Genomic DNA, 19,466 nt, shown 5'->3' on the forward strand with positions numbered 1-19,466 from the left:
GTTGCGGCGTAAACGCATAGCCGGACAGACGGACACACAGACACACACACATCTAACGGCTATTATTTTAGTAGTATAGTGCACCTGCAGCTGTGAGAGCCCTGATGCTGTGAGAGCACTGGCATGATAGCGATACTGTTTGATGACCTAAGACCTCGGTGTAATTTTTTTTCATGCTCCCCTCATGCGAAGGATTCCACCTATCAAGTTTAAGCCCAATAGGGCAAAGTTTAAATTTAGCCCCTACATGACCTTTGACCTCAATTTTGTTTTATGCATATATTCCCCTCGTATCAAGGATTCCACCCACCAAGTTTGAGCCCGATAGGACAAAGTTTGAAATCCATGACCTTTGACCTTTGACCTCGGATGACCTCCATATAATGTTTTTCATGCTCCCCTCATACGAAGGTTTCGACCCACCAAGTTTGAGCCCGATCTGACCAAGTTTGAAATTTGACCCCTCCGTAATGACCTTTGACCTCAGTCGACCTCGATTTTATTTTGGGCATATATTCCCCTCATATCAAGGATCCCACCCACCAAGTTTGGGCCCGATTGGACAAAGTTTGAAATTTTGACCTTTGACCTTGACCTCCGATGACCTTCAAAACCACATGGCCAACATGCTTTTCCCGATACCTATCTATATGCGAAATTTCAGCGCGATGCGTCGAAGCACGGCGAAACGCATAGCCGGACAGACAGATAGATAGACAGATACAGCCCGCTTATTATTTTATTAGTAAAGACTAGTGCACCTGCAGCTGTGAGAGCCCTGATGCTGTGAGAGCACTGGCTGACCTCAATTTTGTTTGCGCATATATATATTCCCCTCGTATGGAGGATGCCACCCACCAAGTTTGAGCCCGATAGGACAAAGTTTGAAATCCATGACCTTTGACCTCAGATGACCTCCATATAATGTTTTTCATGCTCCCCTCATATAAAGGATTCCACCTACCAAGTTTGAGCCCGATCGGACAAAGTTTGAAATTTGACCCCTCCGTAATGACCTTTGCCCTCGGTTGACCTCGATTTTATTTCGCCCCTATATTCCCCTTGTATCAAGGGTCCCACCCACCAAATTTGGGCCTGATCGGACAAAGTTTGAAAATTTGACCTTTGACCTTGACCTCCGATGACCTTCAAAACCACACGGTCAACATGCTTTTCCCAGCACCTACCCATGTCCCAAATATCGGATCGATGCGTCGCAGCACGGCGGAACGCATAGCCGGACAGACAGACAGATAGACAGACAGAGACCGCTTATTATTTTAGTATAGTAGATTATAAAGACCTTGGTTGAACAAATTCATCAGGATCGGTTGAAAAGAGTCAATCAAAAGGTTCTTATTTCTGATCCAATAAATTACACTTGCTGTGTACGTTTCGATAACCAACTCTGTTATCTTTATCAACACTTAATGAAGACTGGTCATCCAATCACCTATTGATTGATAGAGATCAGGAACAGAAGGGGCGCCACCATGAACAGAGATGAAGGTCAATATCAACTTTCTCACATTTTTGATGAACTGCTACTCCCTGTGAAAAATCCATCAAAACATCCAACAGGAAAAAAATCAACTGGCAAGAGCAAGTCAATCACCAAAAGATCAATATGGATGACCAGTTCACAGTAGCAGTCTTCATTCAGTGTTGATAAAGATAACACAGAGTTGGTTATCGAAACGTACACAGTAAGTGCAATTTATTGGATCAGAAATAAGAACCCTTTGATTGATTATAAAGACCTGATAACACAAATTCCTGTACTGAACTATGAATAACTCTCTAACGAAAGTTGATAAAAAAAAAAAACATGGCATTTCCAGTGCCATTTCAGACTTATTTGCTTGATCGCATCACTATGTAGAACATTCACTTCTATTGGCTGTGTGTCACAAAATCTAAAGTGATGTTCCAGTAGAAATCCATACCTATGGAAGACACTACCTCAATCAACAGTGTGAATCTGAAATTGAGTCACTCATTCAGGTATCCCCATTTGAAATTCACACTCCCTGTGTGGGAGATTAAGGTCATGTCTTCCATAGTGGGTGTATGAGTTTCAACCACAGAATTAGAGGAGAACCGGGACTCCCTATACCGCCACGTACAATCGCGCCGTCAGCTATGGGGAGAAAATTGGGGGTATTCGGGTCCTTGCCGACGGTGCGCGGAGACGAACGAAAACAGTTTTGCGTCTCATCTGAAGCGTCTTGGTAGTCGCGTGCAGGTCGCATCAAGTGCGTCTCTCATATGCGCCCATCATCCATGTCGCGCTTGCATGACAACGAATGCCTCGAGCGCATTCCGAGGGAAACCGAATACCCCCAATTTGTGCTCCATGCCTGTATCAAGATGGCGGTCGAGTCCTGGTTCTCTGGTTTTAATTCTGTGGTTTCAACTGAAATATCCCAATGTAGTGACAAATTTAATGTTTGATTCTGTTACATATGGCATAGGCCTATATGATATTTTGTTCCAACTTTTTCTCTGATTTTCCAACAAATGGATAATTTATATTAGTTACATTCAAGGCACAATCTCATGACAAGTAATAGTTTGGCACATATACTGTTTAAATTTAAATATTAAAACAAGCAATTTATATAAAAAATACCTGTTCATGAACTTCACTACTCTACAAAATAGTACCCCAATATTGTCTAAATTCCACAACTCTTCCTTCACATAAGCACAAGATTAGCCTTACACAAAATTGTCAAGATTTCATTCACAGTTATTCTATAAGATGGACAATCCCTGGCTTGATACTAGGCTGTTAACTTTGAGCATGCTTTACGTGAAGGTAACATGAATACCACACTATTGTGTATTTGACAACATCAGTATCAATGTCACAAGAAGAGCAAAGGGGCAGTATACCTGATGAATACCAGCAAATTTATACAAAACAATATACCTAATCCAGGTATTCCGAGGGATGGGGTTCTTAGTGGAAAGGTTGGAATGGGTATGTGCGGCAGATTCAAGTAGCATATTCAGGCTGTTAGATTTAGATTCTGGGCAGTACTTTTAGAAAACTGGTGTACATGTACAGAAGGGGTGCTTTTTCAAAATTGTGTATAAATATTGTTTTTACAGCAAATTTAACAAAAAAATACCAGAATTTGGTATTTAATTTTGAACATATATATAAAGTCCAGAAAATTAGTTTATTTTGGGGTGTCCTTTTCACCATATTTGGTATATTTTCCGGGTAGGCTTTCAGAATCCAGCCGCATATCCCCACCAATCCAAAATCAATCCAATGAATGACTTGATTAACAACTAAGGATGCTAAGTATAGGTTGAAACTGATGTGCACAGGTTATACCTCACTGATGGTTACCCAATACCCAGTCATTGTGATATTTATTGAAACACTTGCTTCTTACAAATGCAACATTAGATCCTCTTGAAATTACCACTGAGAAATTACAAATTTGGTGCATCTTGTTTTGCATTGTGATGATACAGCCTGTATACCCATAGATTCTACATGGCCCTTTCCAAAAATATTTGCAGGCTTCTTTTTTTCCCTTTCATCAGACAAATATTTACAAAATAATATTAAGTACAGCCTCTCCATTGAACCATTTTTTACAGGAGATCAATTTTGGAAACAAGACAGTTCATGAGGAAATTTCTACCAGTTAAAAAATGTCAGAATTGTACATTTTCATGACCATATTTGGAATTGTCATGAAAATGCATTACAATGAGTACAGACAAGCCTGGTATTGGCTCAGAGGTTCTTGAGATAGCTCTAGTAATTTGAGAAAATATCACAAAACTTGGATCTTTTTATGTTGAAGGATATGTTTAGCATGCAGAGCATTATTAAGTACATTAATTTGTCCAGAGATTTTGGCAGTCATTGTTTTAGAAGGTGCTCCCAAATATGTCAGCAACAAGAGTAAATTTTTATGACCCCTATCTCAGGTTGAACAATTCTGCACCTACAGATTCAGAACAAAAAGGCGATGAAAGAAGTCATATATATTTGAAATGCAATAAAAATGATAAGAAAATAGTAAGAAAGTGTTCATATGTACAATATTTTCTACTCGCTAACCATCACATTTCCTATAGTGGTCATTTTGGGATACAGATTCATGATCGTTTGCCTTATGGGAGGGAACAGAACTAGGAGATTATCATTCTTTTGTTGTCCCTCTTTTGACAAGTCCACAAGGAGGCAAAATTATTTGTTTTGACTTGTCAAGCAGATCAACTTGTAGCAATTTTTGACAATTCACTTGGAAATTCATCCTTCCCAAAATTAAGATACCGCTTCTATTTAAGCTCAATCTTTTGAGCCCTACTAATAACCGCTTCTATACCGCTTCTATTTAAGCTCAATCTTTTCAGCCCTACTAATAACCATGTTGCTGATTGGCTCAATAAAATATAATAGTCTTGTAACCAATCAGCAGCAGGGTCAGAATTTTGTTTCCCAGTGCGAGAATCAATCTTGATTCTTGCAGAATAAATTTGCGGGAATCATTTGATTCTTGCAAATCAGCTTCTGTGTAAACTACAAAAGTTTGCAAGAATCAACTTTGATTGACGCAAAACTGTTTGCGAGAATCAATTCTCGGATTATCACTGAAATTCTGACCCTGAGCAGGTAGTTCTCAAGATGTTAAGTCTCTTCAGCCATAACACCAATCTTACCATACTGCTGATTGGCTCAATAAATCATAAATTGTTTACTTGTAACCAATCAGCAAGTAGGTGGTGTTAATTGATTGTTTCCAACAAGGAATGATGAGATGATGATTGAAAATGTCTGTTGCTTCACACACAAGCAGTTGTACATGCTACTATGCTGGAATCCAATTTCATGATCCATTTGCTTCGTTGGAAATTTGAAGATAAAAAACACATAAATGAGACAAAGAACAGCTAGCAGAGCAAACAGCATTAGCAGAGTATCCTGAAAGATAAAACAACAAGATTACAATCATGTTAAAAGTAATAATAATGACAGCATTTTGCTAGTTTAATATGTTGTTTATCAAGTCAGAGAAGATAAGAAAATGTTTTAGCTATATAGCAAACTGTCTGCCCATCATTTTGGACAGGCAGTTTGCCAGGGGCGTAACCAGGGACGTGAGAGTTCAGATTGAAATATGAATTCAGATTTTTTTATCTTGATTTTCATCTCTTTTTCTGCACTTCCTCTGTGCAAAAGTATAGGAGCATATTATATTATAAGCTAAAAAATCATTGTTTCAGAGTACAAATTTCTCTTTCTCTTCTTCCTTCTTTTTGTTTCCTATTCTCTTCTTCCTTCCCCTTTCCTCTTCTTTCCTTTTTTCTTCTCCCTACCCTTTCTCTTCTTCCCTCTTTCTTTCCGTTTTCTCTTCACCCTTTCCTCTTTTTCTTTCCTTCCCCTCTTTTCCCCCTTCCCTATTTTTTGCTCTCCCCAGTTTTTTTTTGGGGGGGGGAGCAACTTGGTTATGCCACTGCAGTTTGCTCCTGGGACAGGCAAGATTAATGCATTTGACAGATGCTAAATTTTAAAAATAATGCTTGTTCAAGTTCTGCGTGAACTCAAAAACAAGATCAGACCAATGAATAAAGGTTACATCAATAGCTATTTGGACTGACTGATCCCCCAAAAGGGGCATAAGTCTGGTTTATATTTTCAGGATCAAATTTTGGGCAGCCTGATTTGGTCAAAATGATGGGAACTTGTCAAATCCTACATGTAGCTATGAACCTGTTGCATATGAAACAAGAAATTGGAAAACCAATGTTTATGGGACACTTTGAGATTGACACTTCTCTGATTAGGCTAAATAAAAAATATATAATTTGTCTCAGGAGTGCAATGCTATGCAGAATGGTCGACTGCAGATCTGTCGGATAACGCTTTTTCAATGGGAAATGAACTTTACTGGTTGGATGATGTCATGATGAGGTTAGCATTTATTCCGTATTGAAAAGCGTGTTCCGGCGGATCTGCACTCGTATGTGCGTATTTTGCTCGCCGCAATATCGAATCGCGCGTGGAAAGTTAAGCTGAGTTTACACGCACACATACAGAGGCGGTTTTTTGGCACGCATACGGCGCAACAGTGAAAAAGCATTGACGTCACTACCAAACTTGAGGTGAACCAAATTATATACACAACTTGAAATAGAAGTCCCCCACCACCTGGATTACAGCCTTACCCTGAGGGTAGTACTGGACTTCCTTATATCTGCATCCGTTTTCATTTTTCGCACATCTTTCTTGTTGCGTTTATATTCATGCTTGCCTATCGTTTTCCGATAATGGTCCACTGGTTGTTGACCTCTACTCTGTGCATCTTTCTTTCCCATCCTGCCTTTGGTTTTGCTTTGGATAGAGTTCTATTGATGGAAGCAACAATCATATCCAATAGGCCAACCTGAAAAATATTTAGACATGTCATATCATATGCAGGATCATATGTCAATTTTATTTTTCATCAGATAAAGAGCATAAACATCAAAACAATAACACAGCCTGATAAATGTTGCACCACCTTAACAAAAATTTGAATGGTGCACATCAAACATGTTACTCAAGAAGTCAAGCTTCACATTTGACGCTACAGTCCGATGCTATTAAAGCCTAGTAGAAATTAATGAAGCATGACACAGCGTCATCATCCCTATATCTTTGTGTCCGAAATTGCCTTGATAGTAGAGCGAATCCACTAGTTCTTCAACAGCCAAGCATGGGGATTTTGTTCGAGATAGGTCGAGCGACTCAGGTTAATATACCACCTGTATGAATGCGGCGTTGCCATTCATCAGCTGGAATGACCCATTTTTACGAACTGCGCATTCTCATTTGTTTTCAAGGCGCAGACTGGAAGTTCAAAGCTTACCATCTTTTTCAACACATAACTGCAAGTCAAGCAATAGGTTTTTACAAATACCAAAAATCACAGGATATATTCAAGGATTTGAGATATAACATAAATAAGAATTTCAAAGAAATATACACCACCAGACCACCACATCATGTTCAAGCAAATTCAAAGCTAGAGCTAGTCGAGTTCTCGAGTAACAAACACGCTCACAACAAGGCTACATGCAAGCTCACTCATGCACACAATCGCATGACATATAGGCATGAAATAGGCTAGAAACGATCGCCCAACAATGCAGAATAGAACATTCCATATCAACTTTACAAATAATGCAATTCCACTTGCTTTTTTTTTTCTATACAAAATTATTTGGTTGTGTTTTTAGTCAGGCATGACACAGGTAGACTGCCTAACTGGCCTGTATCCAGGCATTGAGTTTTGCAATGTGACAGGTGTGCTGTAAATCGCACGCCTGGATAACCCGAGGTGTGCTTTTAGGTGTGCTGCAAATCGCACACCTAAATAAACCAAGGTGTGCTTTTTCAAAACTGGTGTATGACTATGATTTCATTTTCAGCTAAAACTTAGCAAAATTTTGTGACAACATACATGTCCTTTTTTTAACTGGCCATGGTTAAGCTCTGGGGTAATGAATGGTGTATACTGCATAGATGTCCCTGGACTTTGGACTTATTGCTAGTGTCATTTGTAATTAATTAAGGTTTTTTTTTGTTTTGGATTTAGAATGTCCCTGTCCCTGGAACTTTAGAATGTCCCTGGATTTTTTTTATAAATTAAAAAAAAAAAATTACAAAAGATTTAAAAAATTATAAATTCTTGTTTAAAATGGGCAAATTTGTAACTTATGTTCACATAATAATCTATGAATGATTTTAAAATGCATTTGTTTTGTATGCTTCTTTACTTCACAAATAGGTTGTAATGTGAACATCAATTATAAATTTGCCTATTTTGAACATGAATTTATAATTTTTTAAATCTTTTGTAATTTTTTTTTTTTTTTTAAAAATTTTTTTAGGGACATTCTTAATTTTTATGGACATTCTAAATCCAAAAAAACAAAACTTTTTTTTTTTTTTTTTTAGGTGTGCGAAAATCGCACCCTCGGCGTATTTTCAGGCGTGCGGCGCGTGCGAATCGCACTCGCACGCCTTAAAACTCAATCCCTGTGTATCTCGTTTCGGCCAAAGAACGTCTGTAATACATACCTGTTTTTAATGACTTTGCAACAATGTTTCTATTGTCAGCAATAACAGCTTGCATTCACACTTTTGAGTTTATATGGTGAATTTTCGTACACATCATAAATAAGTGAAATCAGAATATCCTGAAAGGAATTTAGGTAACGAATTCAACGACACTGACCTCGCAACAGCTAATGTTTTCATGTAAACATGGCGTCATTAGACATTTTAGCCTACGTTTCAGTATCCTACTATCGGATCGTTGAAGCAACGAAACCTCAATCCCGGCCTCATTCACGAATTCACTCACCTTCCTACACCACCAGTTGAAATAAAACTCGAAACATCCCGTGTTATTCCTCAAAACTACATGCACCTTCATTAATAAAAATTGAAATCCTAGTAGAAATCCGTTATCGAAAATTGTTTGATATAAAAGCGTCACCAAAAGTAATTTTTCTGAAGAGTAGATACAGCGTGTCAAAATGGCGGCCGCAGTTGCATCCCCCCAGCTTTGTACGTGTACCCAGGTCACGGTATGTCTACGTGACGAACAGTCAAGGTCAGAGAACAGCGCAACCTGTCTGCTGTCATGCCGTAATGGCTCCGCCCAATGAACGGCGCTGTCAATCATCCTTATTGCCTTCGTCGAACAGACTTTTACGCAGAGTAAGAGCTCACGCTGTCCTCACTTTTAGGATCGACGAAGGCGTCAGGCCGACACAATCTGGTTGTGTAGGAGACTATCATCGTGATGCCCACGTTGGAACCATTGGATTACGGAAGAAATATTCATACCAGGACTGAAGCAAATGTGGCCATTTCTATGTTTGTACTGGGCAAGTACCGGGCATTTTCCAACACGGAGCTAGCGGAAAATACTGCAAATTCGTCCAAGGTAAGCAAAGGGTTGGGGATCGCATTTTTAACTTTGACTAAACTGTTTCAGAGTTAAGGCACGCTAAAAGTAGACCATTTCGGGGGCTGTATTTGGTGTACATGTGACGTTTTGAAAAGAGTAAAAAACGACCACTTATTCGCTATTGCTGAAGTATACCCCCCGAATCATGTACCAATACACAAGGTATTGGTACATGAGATCAGGTATATGACACAGGCAGAGTCCCTTCCTGTCATCATTTTTGTATCGAAAAAAAAAAAAAACCAAGTGGAATTGCATTATTTGTAAAGTTGATAACGAATGTTCTATTCTGCATTGCTGGGCGATTGTTTCTAGACTAGTATTAAATATAGGGGTGTGTAATTTCTGTGTATGTCATGACATGGCCTATATTAAATAATTATATTGAATGCTGGACGGTTCGCACCCTTTCAATTTCGGACCCGTGCACTTTCGCCCCCTTTCTATTTCGCACCCGTGCACTTTCGCCCCCCTTTGGGTATTAGTATTACGCTGCTGTCATGCTGTTGATTGATGCACGATCGATTGCTTGAACTCCCGGCGATGCGGCGTAGTATGTTTATAGTACTGGGCCGTCGTGCATGCACTTATTAAGTCATGATAAACCCGGACGGAAGGAAAGAAAGGATATTTTAAAACAAAATAGAGGAGCGATTTTTTTCTCAGAATATATTACAGGCCAGATATTTTAGCAGCAGGCTTACCCAAAATAATGAAATAATTAGAATTCAATGATAAAAATAGTAATAATAATAAATAGTAATAATAATAAATTTATATTTAATTATCCAAAAGGATACAAGTGTCAACAAGCAATGGATAAAATTAAAAACAATAAAAGTATTACACAAAGTCCAATGGGGGAGTAACACAAAACAAATAAACAAAGTTAATTTAATAATAATAATAATAATAATAATAATAATGATAATAATATAAACAAAGTTAATATTTAAAAATATAATATGATGATACTAATAATAATAAGAATAATAATAATAACAATGATAATAAGGGCTGTGCAACAATTATTCCCCTCCCCCGGGGTTAATTTCCGAACAGCCCGCCAAAAATCGCTGCCCCCCCTCCCGGCAGGCCAAAAATTGCTTGCCTCCCTCCCCCATTTCGTCAAAATTTCTTCCCCCATTTTACCCTCCCCATGGCTCATAATTATTGCACAGCCCCTAATAATAACAATGATGATAATAATAATAACAGTAAAAAGAAAAAGAAAAAAAACTAAATACAAAGAAATTAAGATGAACTGAACAAATCTATCTAATTGATAGAAATAAATTATTATGTGCAGCAACATCCAAAACCAAGACATGTTTCAAAAGACAAAGCAGCTTTCTTGATTTAAATAAAGAAAGAAAGTCATCCCCTTTACACGATCTTCTTTATTAATATCTAAGAAATAGATGCTATTACATTATTGACATCTTCAAGTTCAAACATCCTGCCTTAAAATTGTCGGCATAAAGTATTTAGCGGATTAAGATACCGCGTAAGATAGGCCCTATGCCGTGGTGTTAATGAAGCATCGTCATAATGAGTCCGTGATTGACAGGCCGGTAAACAAAATGAATCATGAACACAAAATGTCAATCATTTACAATGCAGAATTGGATAGCATTTTTCCACAAATTTGTTTATTTACTTATGTTATTTATTAAAACCATATTTATACAGGGTTACCCTTCAGATAAATCTGCTATTACAGGGGCCCTGTGTCATGAAAACAATATACATAACAATTTGTAGAATTTTATACATAGGCCCTATATATGTAAGATTTTTTTTTTTAAACATAAACATCAAAAAATCATACATCAAATATATCAAAATTCATTAAAAGTAGGGCCTATTTCATTTCTTTGTTTTATACAATTTACGTAGGCCCCTAACACTTGTAGAAATATCTATTTTAAATTAATTAAGAACACAGAAAAAATACATCATTCATTAAGACATAAAAGTTAAAACATTTGGTTCATTATTTACATTTCTCATTAAAACGAACAGAAAACTTTCCTGATTAATAATATTTTATATTTGGCAAAGAATACGGATGCAATTGTAATATTTCTCAATGTGCAATCGTAACATATTGTTCGTAAATAAATATCTTTGTATGCATGTATTTCTTGACAAGTTTATACCGCACTTGCGGCCCATGGGCCCGGGGCTTGTCAAGCAATCGATCGTCACGTCACTAGGCATTTTGCGTGTCTGTTTACGGTACCATTGATTGAACCCACACCATACCCGGCGCTTTCCGTAAGTCATTCATTACATAATGGGTTGAAGAAGTCACACCTTATGTATCAGTCACGTGCCGTGTGGCCCGGAGACTTGTCAAGCAATCGATCCGGTACGTTCTGGGACGAATATATGCGTGCTACTGCCTAGTCACCGTAGGCTACCATTGCATTGATTGAACCCATGTCACGCCCGGCGCTTTCGCGTACTAGTTGCAGCTAATTGGGCCTACTCGCGGTGAAGAAAGGTGGCGAAAGTCAGCACAGCATTATCGCAAAGCTGCTGCCAGGAGTTTGTTTTTGCTTGTGCGCTTTTGTCTTTGAGAAATTTGTTAAATATTTTTTCCCATTAGTTTCATGTCAAAGAGGATCAATTCGGCAACATAAAGATGGGATAAGATTATAAATTATAAGCCATCAAATTTTTGGCCATATCAATATTAGGCCCTATATAAATTTTATATGCCATAAATAATTTAACACTAAATTATATAGCTATTAATAAAGTACTAATAAGGTAACATAATTCTAATAATAATATAATAATAATAATAATTATTATTATTATATAAAAATAATAAATAGGCCTAAAATAAAATAAAATAGAAATGAAATAAAATAAAATAAAATAGGCCTAAGTAAAATAAAATAACAAATCACAAACATAATGAATACCAATCTTCAGTCGAAGCACATTTAATATATTGTAATAATATAGACCTATTAAATTCAATCGAACCGGAGAGTCCATCAACATCCCGGGTAAACATTAAAGTTGTACCGGTACTGCAAACACAGACAATCAATACTAAACAGTCAACCAATACTATACACATACAACATCCCACTGTACCGCCGGGAGTTGAAGCGATCGATCGTGCATCATCAATTAACAGCAGCACATTACCCAGCGGTTTAAAAAGGGGCGAAAGTGCACAGGTGCGAAATTGAAAGGGGCGAAAGTGCACGGGTCCGATATTGAAAGGGTGCGAACCGTCCTGTTTCCATTATATTGTGTGCAAAAATGCCAATGTAATGAATACTAGCACTTTGCAGTACTATTAAACCATGTAAACTAGGTTTGTAGTTTTCCTACAGCGTTTATTCACCTGTATCACATTTAATATTGCTTTAAAATACCTTGAACACGTCCTTTTGGAGTAATTTCTTCCTGATATAAATTTCTATAGTGCACTGCAAGTCAGCGAGATTTGCTGCCAACACGAAACTATTACATTTGTCATTGAGCAAAATGGTAAACACAGCTCGGGATAAAATTGGGCGCAGCCGCAGTGTGATAAACAGTAGCACGACTCACACGAAACAAACAAAATGTAAACAATATTTTTTTGCCCCACACTGACCATTTCAGTCTTTCACTACTTTATAAAAACCGTCGTGCACGTGATAAACATAACTTTCCCTGCTGCTACGAGTATTCTTCTTTATCCACACACACTGATGAGATATGTTTCAGCCAGACTCTTCACAAGTAGCAACACGATTTAGCAAATGAATTTTATATCTGCATACAGCTGCCAGTGGCCCGGGTATTCGGCTTTGCATTCCGACTTGCACCAATCACTGCAGATTAGCAGTTTATTAGTCAGAAGAGGTAAGCTTAAAGCAACTTTTATGTGTCTTCAAAATTATAGCTAAAGATTTATTACAAATGCCAAAAAATCAGGCTTGAAACCAAACTCATATTTTAAAAGAACATCCTAAAAAATGATTAGTTTCCCATCACCCACCTGCATCACCTTTTCAATTTGACCAAAACTTTCATTAATTTCATAAAAAGTCAATTTTCTGAAAATTGAGATTGAAATAATCAAAATTGAAACTCTCAAAATGTCTGACATCCCCTGCTGATCATAATCAGTAGGTTTTCTTAGTTATAGGGGTAGAGGATGTGGTAAATAATGGAAATTTAAGCCTGGATTAATCATCATGTTTCTAGTGATTACATAAATTGCAAATTTCTTTTCATTTTAATAAAAACAAATTCAAATCTTTTCTCAATCTGTTACAAAATGTCTGTAATGATGATCTAAGTATTAATACCTGTTTTAAGATGGTCTTTCATCAACAATATAGGTAATAGCCATGTAAATGAAAATGTTGACAAGAATGAAATTTTCCAAAATAATGAATAAATGAAATCATGACCTCATATTTCACTGAAAAAAATGTGATGGGAAACTAATCATTTCATTTCATTAGCCTTATGTCTGTTCGGTCCTCCTTGTTTTCTCCCTGGCGCAACAATTTTTTGAGTTATATATTGCGGTCTATATGTACCATTATTTAATTTATTGATTTATGTTAATATTGTTGTTGTTCCATTGTCGTTGTTATTGTTGTTATTATTATTGACAGACAGTGCCATGATTTGAAGATGTTTGGATATGTACTTGCCTATGGTTTTACAGTGTTGTCTTGCAGTATCAACGTGCAAACAGGTAAAGACATCTATGGCGGTTGAAAAATATGTACATAGGAGAAAAAACAATCACCCGCAACATCTTGTTTCTACAAAATTATAATATAATATATAGTATACCGTAAAAACTTAATAGTTAGTGCATGTGCTTACTATTGAGCGCTTTTACATGCAAACATGAAGTGCCCCATCCACAAAAGTGTAAAGGGTTTTGAGCAAATCATTGATACTGTCATGATCAATCCAATTGATCATTTGATCTTAATTTTTAATTATCAAGCTCCGCTTATCTAGCGTTTTTAATCGCGTCATTTGTTGCGTGGTCTTTCAGCGTCCAGCGTGTCTAAGCTTACGCGAGTCTAACAAGCGAGACGCGACTGGAATAAATATTAATTGTTTTGAGGAAAAGAAAATGGAGCATTCTTTGATTCGGGTTTAAAGAGAACATATTTATAAGCAGCTGTTAGCTGAAGTGAACATTGAAGATTCACGTATACTCACATCGAATATTAAGATGTTTATGCATTGAATTGATATTATTATATGAACTATTTATGGAAATCTACACGATGTGTCTCGACTCTTATATTGTCTATTAAAAGGATAAAGACACCTCATCGACTCCCTCTCCAAGCCTAAACCTCGAACCAACTTATCACAGATACACATAGTTAACAAGTAAACCTGCAAATTTGTGTCTCAACCCAATTAGCTCTGTTGGGAAAGCGCCAGACTTAGGTTTGTACAATTTCATGTTTTAAAAAGTGCTTGATAGTAAGCACATATGCTAACTATCGAGTTTTTATGGTATGATCGGGGGTATGATAGTACCGGTAGGTCAATGACCTGTTCTGAACTTAAATTATGGCTGATAAATAGAATGATAATGATGGCCGCACTTTTTTGGCCATACATATATTAGGTATTGACATTTATATTAGGCGCACCTTTTCTCCTACAAAGTGCCCAGAATGTTGCAAACATAATGCAACTTAATAATGAACTAGAAATTAAATAAATACACAGCAGTGTGGGCACTTAACACATGTATGTTTTCCCGGAAAAACCCCCCTTTTTGGATTTCGCAGCTCTGAAAGACCTACTATATTTGACCAAAATAGAGCTCCGAAAGACCCTTGAATTTGATATTTCAGCTCTAAGAGTCTCCAAAATTGCTCATTCTTCATATTTTCCAGGCGATTTTCAACCACAAAACCAAGAAAGACCCTTGATTTTGACTGTTCGCAGCTCTAAATGTCCCCAATTTACTTGTTTGCAGCTCCAAAAGACCCCCTTTAACTGGTATGCCGTCAGCTCCAAAAGACCCATCACCTCAAAATTCTGTGGGAACATACCCACCAAATTTTTTGATGTGCCCCCCCACCGGGTTAGAGGATTTCACTTCAGTCCTGGATGGAGAACAACAGCCCATGTAATGCACATATCAAATGCAACCCCGGCCCCTGGGGACCCGGGGATGGTCCGGGACTTGACATCATGTGACCCGGGATTTGACTCAAAATGTATCCCGGGGAGCCGGGTATTGGCGGGACTGGTATAAGACTTGGCGTCGGCCAAAACCCGGGAAAGTGGGCGGGACTTTACCCGAGCCGGGCCGGGATTATGTCGTAACTTACCCGGGGTTATCCAACTAGTAAATGGGCTGTGGTTTGCTAGTAAGGATGTCCACATTTATGGGTCAGGGAATACTATCACTTGAGCCGTGGATGTATATTAATTATCCACTGAGTCGCCACATTAATACTGTTCATATAAATTCATTCCAAAAACAAAATCTTGGCGGCTGTTTCCAAATTTTGCCATAGTAGTTCATGTATCTGCTATTTAGCGGGGCTCTAAGTTATCATGTTAACCAGACTACACTGGCTTCTTGACATGTACGTGCAAACGAGAGCCCGCTATACGCTTATTTATGCCAAATGTATTGGTTTTTATTTATTTCTTTTAAGTTTTAACCACCCGCCGAGAGTAAAGTTTTAAATTATTAGGCCTACACTCAAAAACAAAACTGACCGTGATAATAAAAGAATCCATGATACTTTTGTGACATCTGCGGTCGACTGCTACATGGCCATAATACTTAATAGAAGACTAGATACTATAGGTAGTGTAAATGTTCTTTATAAACTCGTGAAACAAAATATTAATAACTAGTGCGCCAAAAAGTTGATAGATGGTCATTTGATTTTAACAAGATACAAGGTAGGCCTATTTGGATGGGGTATCATGGGCCTTTACAGAATGGCCTCACTATAATTATTGAAGTTGCATTTTGGATTGATATAAAAAAAAATCATATATAGGCCTATAATATTATGTGCTTAAAATGTTCATGCAAAAATCGAACATTCGCCACTCCCGTATAATCGTGGACAGATGTAAATGCAGTGATCTGTTTCTTTCATATCTTTGATGTTTTAATCATATGGCCTACATATAGGCCCTATATCAATGCGATATTCCTGGTTTATTCCCGGCAGTTTCCGACCCGCCATTCATGCCTCGTAATATATTTAAAACAAGCATGCATATTAAATATAGCACTTGATGGCACACAGGGATCCACTCCTAAAACTGTGACATGTGATCCTGCACCGGCAAGTAAGAAGTCTTGTTAAAGACTCTTTTTCTTATGGCCAGCCAATATTACCCCGGCCGTCAGTGCATAGGCTTACTGCATATGAACCCATATGAACCGCTGTCAATATAGACCACTTGACATGTGACGTCATTGCCCTGCAGTATGCGTGCGAATCAAGGCAATTTCCACCCCCTTTTGCCCACCCCCTGAATTTCAAGAATCTCACTCAGTTTTGTGGGTTGAAGAACTCAAGGAAATTTCTAGTTATTCTCCCACTAACTTGCTACCCAACTGCATCAAAAAAGTGCCATTTTTATCAAAAAGTTTAGTCTTGGTTAAATTTGCTGGTTGACAAAACAGTTCAGAATAGTAAAAATCATGAAAAATTGAACCCTGCGACAATAATCGGGTTTAGAATCAAGCTATTCAGTGAATTTTGGGCCTAGTAATTTATTAGACTTGATTTTTTGTTCACACATTTTTTTAAAACAGGCTTTACAGGTAGATTGGAGTATGTCAAAGGTCACTCAGAGTCGTACAGAATGAACAAAGGCTATGTCCGAATCAAACATGGCGCCAACTACTACTTTGTCTGCGATGATGAATTTTGGAATCAAACGGCTGCCGATGTCTTCTGTCATTCTCTGGGTATGGAACCATGCAGCGGGCTTCCTGATGTCTCTCCCTTAATGGAATGGGATCCAAATGAGTTGTTTGCCATCATGACTCAGGTCAGATGCTCAGCGGAAGATAAAAACCTACTTGAATGTGATCACCGGTTTGGACTTGCGGCATGTCCAGATAATCGGTTTGCTACTGCTAATTGCATGGCACCAGTAAAGGTGACACCAAAGGTGACACTCAACCCCATATCACCAAAACAAAATGGAGACAAGAACACAGGTATGTATTCATATGCATTGGTGTAGCCAAAGGGGGGGGGCAAAGGGTGGCAGTTTGGTCCATTTTACTACTAGAATAAATTATACTCTTTTTTTTTTTTAATCTGTCTTTTTTCACAGAGAAGCCCGATGTTGTGATTTTCATTGCTCTCATGATCTCCTTCCTTTTCTTGATCAACTTCGTTATTGCAGTAGCATCCCTGCGTAACAAGTGCCGGGGAGGAGCCACTCGTGTTCCTACATCTCAACAGCTTGTACCATCTTACTCATTTATCATGAGAGAAGATCAAATAGTCAGGGAGGCACCACCTCCACCAGATTATAACATTGTTGTAAAGCACACAATCATCTCATTAGATTCTTCTGAAGAACCACTATCACCTTCGTATTCAACTGTATTGCGAGAAGATCAGCTTGCAAGGGATGGACCTCCAACAGAAACTCCACTCACCAGAGATGGGTCCTCAGTAGATATTGACCTTACAGGGGATAGACCTTCATCAGGAGACCAGCCTGATGTGACTAACAGACCTTCATCAGGAGACCAGCCTGATGTGACTAACAGACCTTCATCAGGAGACCAGCCTGATGTGACTAACATACATTCATCAGCACATCATCATCGTGCAACAGACTTGCAATCTCCAACAGAAGATCATACTGCCATGGACATACCACCTTCATCAGGAGATCATCCTGCAAGAGTCTTGCCTTCTTCAGAAGAACTTTCTGCAAGGGACTTACCTTCAACAGAAGAGCAGCATGTGGAGAGTCCTACATCAGATGACCAAATTACAACATGCCAAATTTCATAGTAGGCTATTAATTTATTGCTTTACTATGTAAAATGAAATGAAAATTACTAGAAGATATATGACAGTAGAACAAGTTGTATTTTTTTACTATCAAATAGAATTTATATATATTATGGTGCATACAATGTATATAGAATTATCTAATCTTATATCTTTCGCATTCAGTTGCCCCCATAGATGTAGTGCAATGTTTTTAATTAGGCAACAAAAAAAAATTTCAGAAGAAAGTGAAAAACCCCTAAGCAGTACATGCTCTTTTTTCAGTGACATTTAGTTTTGAGCCACTTATTTTTGTAACAATCTATATTATTATCATTAAAATTATAGATGTCGTGAGTAGAATTTCATTGCTAGAATGATACCTTGTACCTTCTATTAAATTCCGTATGAGTTACATGGATTTGCCATTTAGGATCCCTGCGACAGAACTTTATAACCATCATTATGTTCCTTATGAGTTACAAGGTTTTGTCATCCAGGTCCGGCATTCAGAATCCCAGCAACAAAACTTTGTAACTGTCATTATGTTCCTATGAGATACAAGGTTTTGTCATCCAGGTCCGGCATTCAGAATCCCAGCAACAAAACTTTGTAACTGTCATTATGTTCCTATGAGTTACAAGGTTTTGTCATCCAGGTCCGGCATTCAGAATCCCAGCAACAAAACCTTGTAACTGTCATTATGTTCCTATGAGTTACAAGGTTTTGTCATCCAGGTCCGGCAATCAGGATCCAAGCGACAGAATCATGTAACTGTCATTATGTTCCTATGAGTTACAAGGTTTTGTCATCCAGGTCCGGCATTCAGAATCCCAGTGACAGAACCTTGTAACTGTCATTATGTTCCTATGAGTTACAAGGTTTTGTCATCCAGGTCCGGCATTCAGGATCCAAGCAACAAAACTTTGTAACTGTCATTATGTTCCTATGAGTTACTAGGTTTTGTCATCCAGGTCTGGCATTCAGAATCCCAGCAACAAAACTCTGTAATTGTCATTATGTTCCTATGAGTTACAAGGTTTTGTCATCCAGGTCCGGCAATCAGGATAGCTCAGGATCCAAGCGACAGAATCATGTAACTGTCATTATGTTCCTATGCGTTACAAGGTTTTGTCATCCAGGTCTGGCAATCAGGATCCAAGCGACAGAATCATGTAACTGTCATTATGTTCCTATGAGTTACAAGGTTTTGTCATCCAGGTCTGGCATCCAGAATCCCAGCAACAGAGCCTTGTAACTGTCATTATGTTCCTATGAGTTACAAGGTTTTGTCATCCAGATCCGGCATTCAGAATCCAGGCAACAGAATCATGTAACTGTCATTATGTTCCTATGAGTTACAAGGTTATGTCATCCAGGTCTGGCATTCAGGATCCAAGCGACAGAACCTTGTAACTGTCATTATGTTCCTATGAGTTACAAGGTTTTGTCATCCAGGTCTGGCATTCAG

General features: G+C 38.0%; 2 protein-coding genes across 3 annotated transcripts; one reads left to right on the forward strand and one right to left on the reverse strand.

Annotated features, from left to right (window-relative positions):
* Window positions 1–157: 157 nt before the first annotated feature.
* On the reverse strand, window positions 158–12,487 carry LOC140136323 (triple QxxK/R motif-containing protein-like). Of its 2 annotated transcripts, none has more exons than XM_072158049.1 (3): window positions 12,395–12,487; window positions 6,199–6,416; window positions 158–4,954 (listed from the first exon to the last, which is right to left on the reverse strand). In XM_072158049.1, exons 2-3 carry the CDS (start codon window positions 6,346–6,348, stop codon window positions 4,742–4,744), a joined length of 363 nt encoding a protein of 120 aa, XP_072014150.1. In that variant the 5' UTR covers window positions 6,349–6,416; window positions 12,395–12,487; the 3' UTR covers window positions 158–4,741. The 2 variants fall into 2 exon arrangements, with proteins under 2 accessions (XP_072014150.1, XP_072014151.1); XM_072158050.1 differs by having other exon boundaries at window positions 12,364–12,477.
* Window positions 12,488–16,287: 3,800 nt separating this feature from the next.
* On the forward strand, window positions 16,288–18,262 carry LOC140136656 (uncharacterized). The gene is made up of 3 exons (XM_072158330.1): window positions 16,288–16,319; window positions 16,792–17,202; window positions 17,322–18,262. Exons 2-3 carry the CDS (start codon window positions 16,842–16,844, stop codon window positions 18,014–18,016), a joined length of 1,056 nt encoding a protein of 351 aa, XP_072014431.1. The 5' UTR covers window positions 16,288–16,319; window positions 16,792–16,841; the 3' UTR covers window positions 18,017–18,262.
* The last annotated feature ends 1,204 nt before the right edge of the window (window positions 18,263–19,466 follow it).

This window comes from Amphiura filiformis, chromosome 16, assembly GCF_039555335.1.
Source record: "Amphiura filiformis chromosome 16, Afil_fr2py, whole genome shotgun sequence".
In the NCBI taxonomy this organism is placed as follows: domain Eukaryota; kingdom Metazoa; phylum Echinodermata; class Ophiuroidea; order Amphilepidida; family Amphiuridae; genus Amphiura; species Amphiura filiformis.

What these genes read in the sequence shown, in the direction of transcription:
- LOC140136656 (XM_072158330.1), top strand. Translation starts at nt 16,842, where the DNA reads ATGAACAAAGGCTATGTCCGAATCAAACATGGCGCCAACTACTACTTT. An exon ending in AAATGGAGACAAGAACACAG is followed by an intron (nt 17,203 to 17,321) that starts GTATGTATTCAT and finishes CTTTTTTCACAG; the next exon opens with AGAAGCCCGATGTTGTGATT.
- LOC140136323 (XM_072158049.1), bottom strand. Translation starts at nt 6,348, where the DNA reads ATGGGAAAGAAAGATGCACAGAGTAGAGGTCAACAACCAGTGGACCAT. An exon ending in AGTCCAGTACTACCCTCAGG is followed by an intron (nt 4,955 to 6,198) that starts GTAAGGCTGTAA and finishes TTTATCTTTCAG; the next exon opens with GATACTCTGCTAATGCTGTT.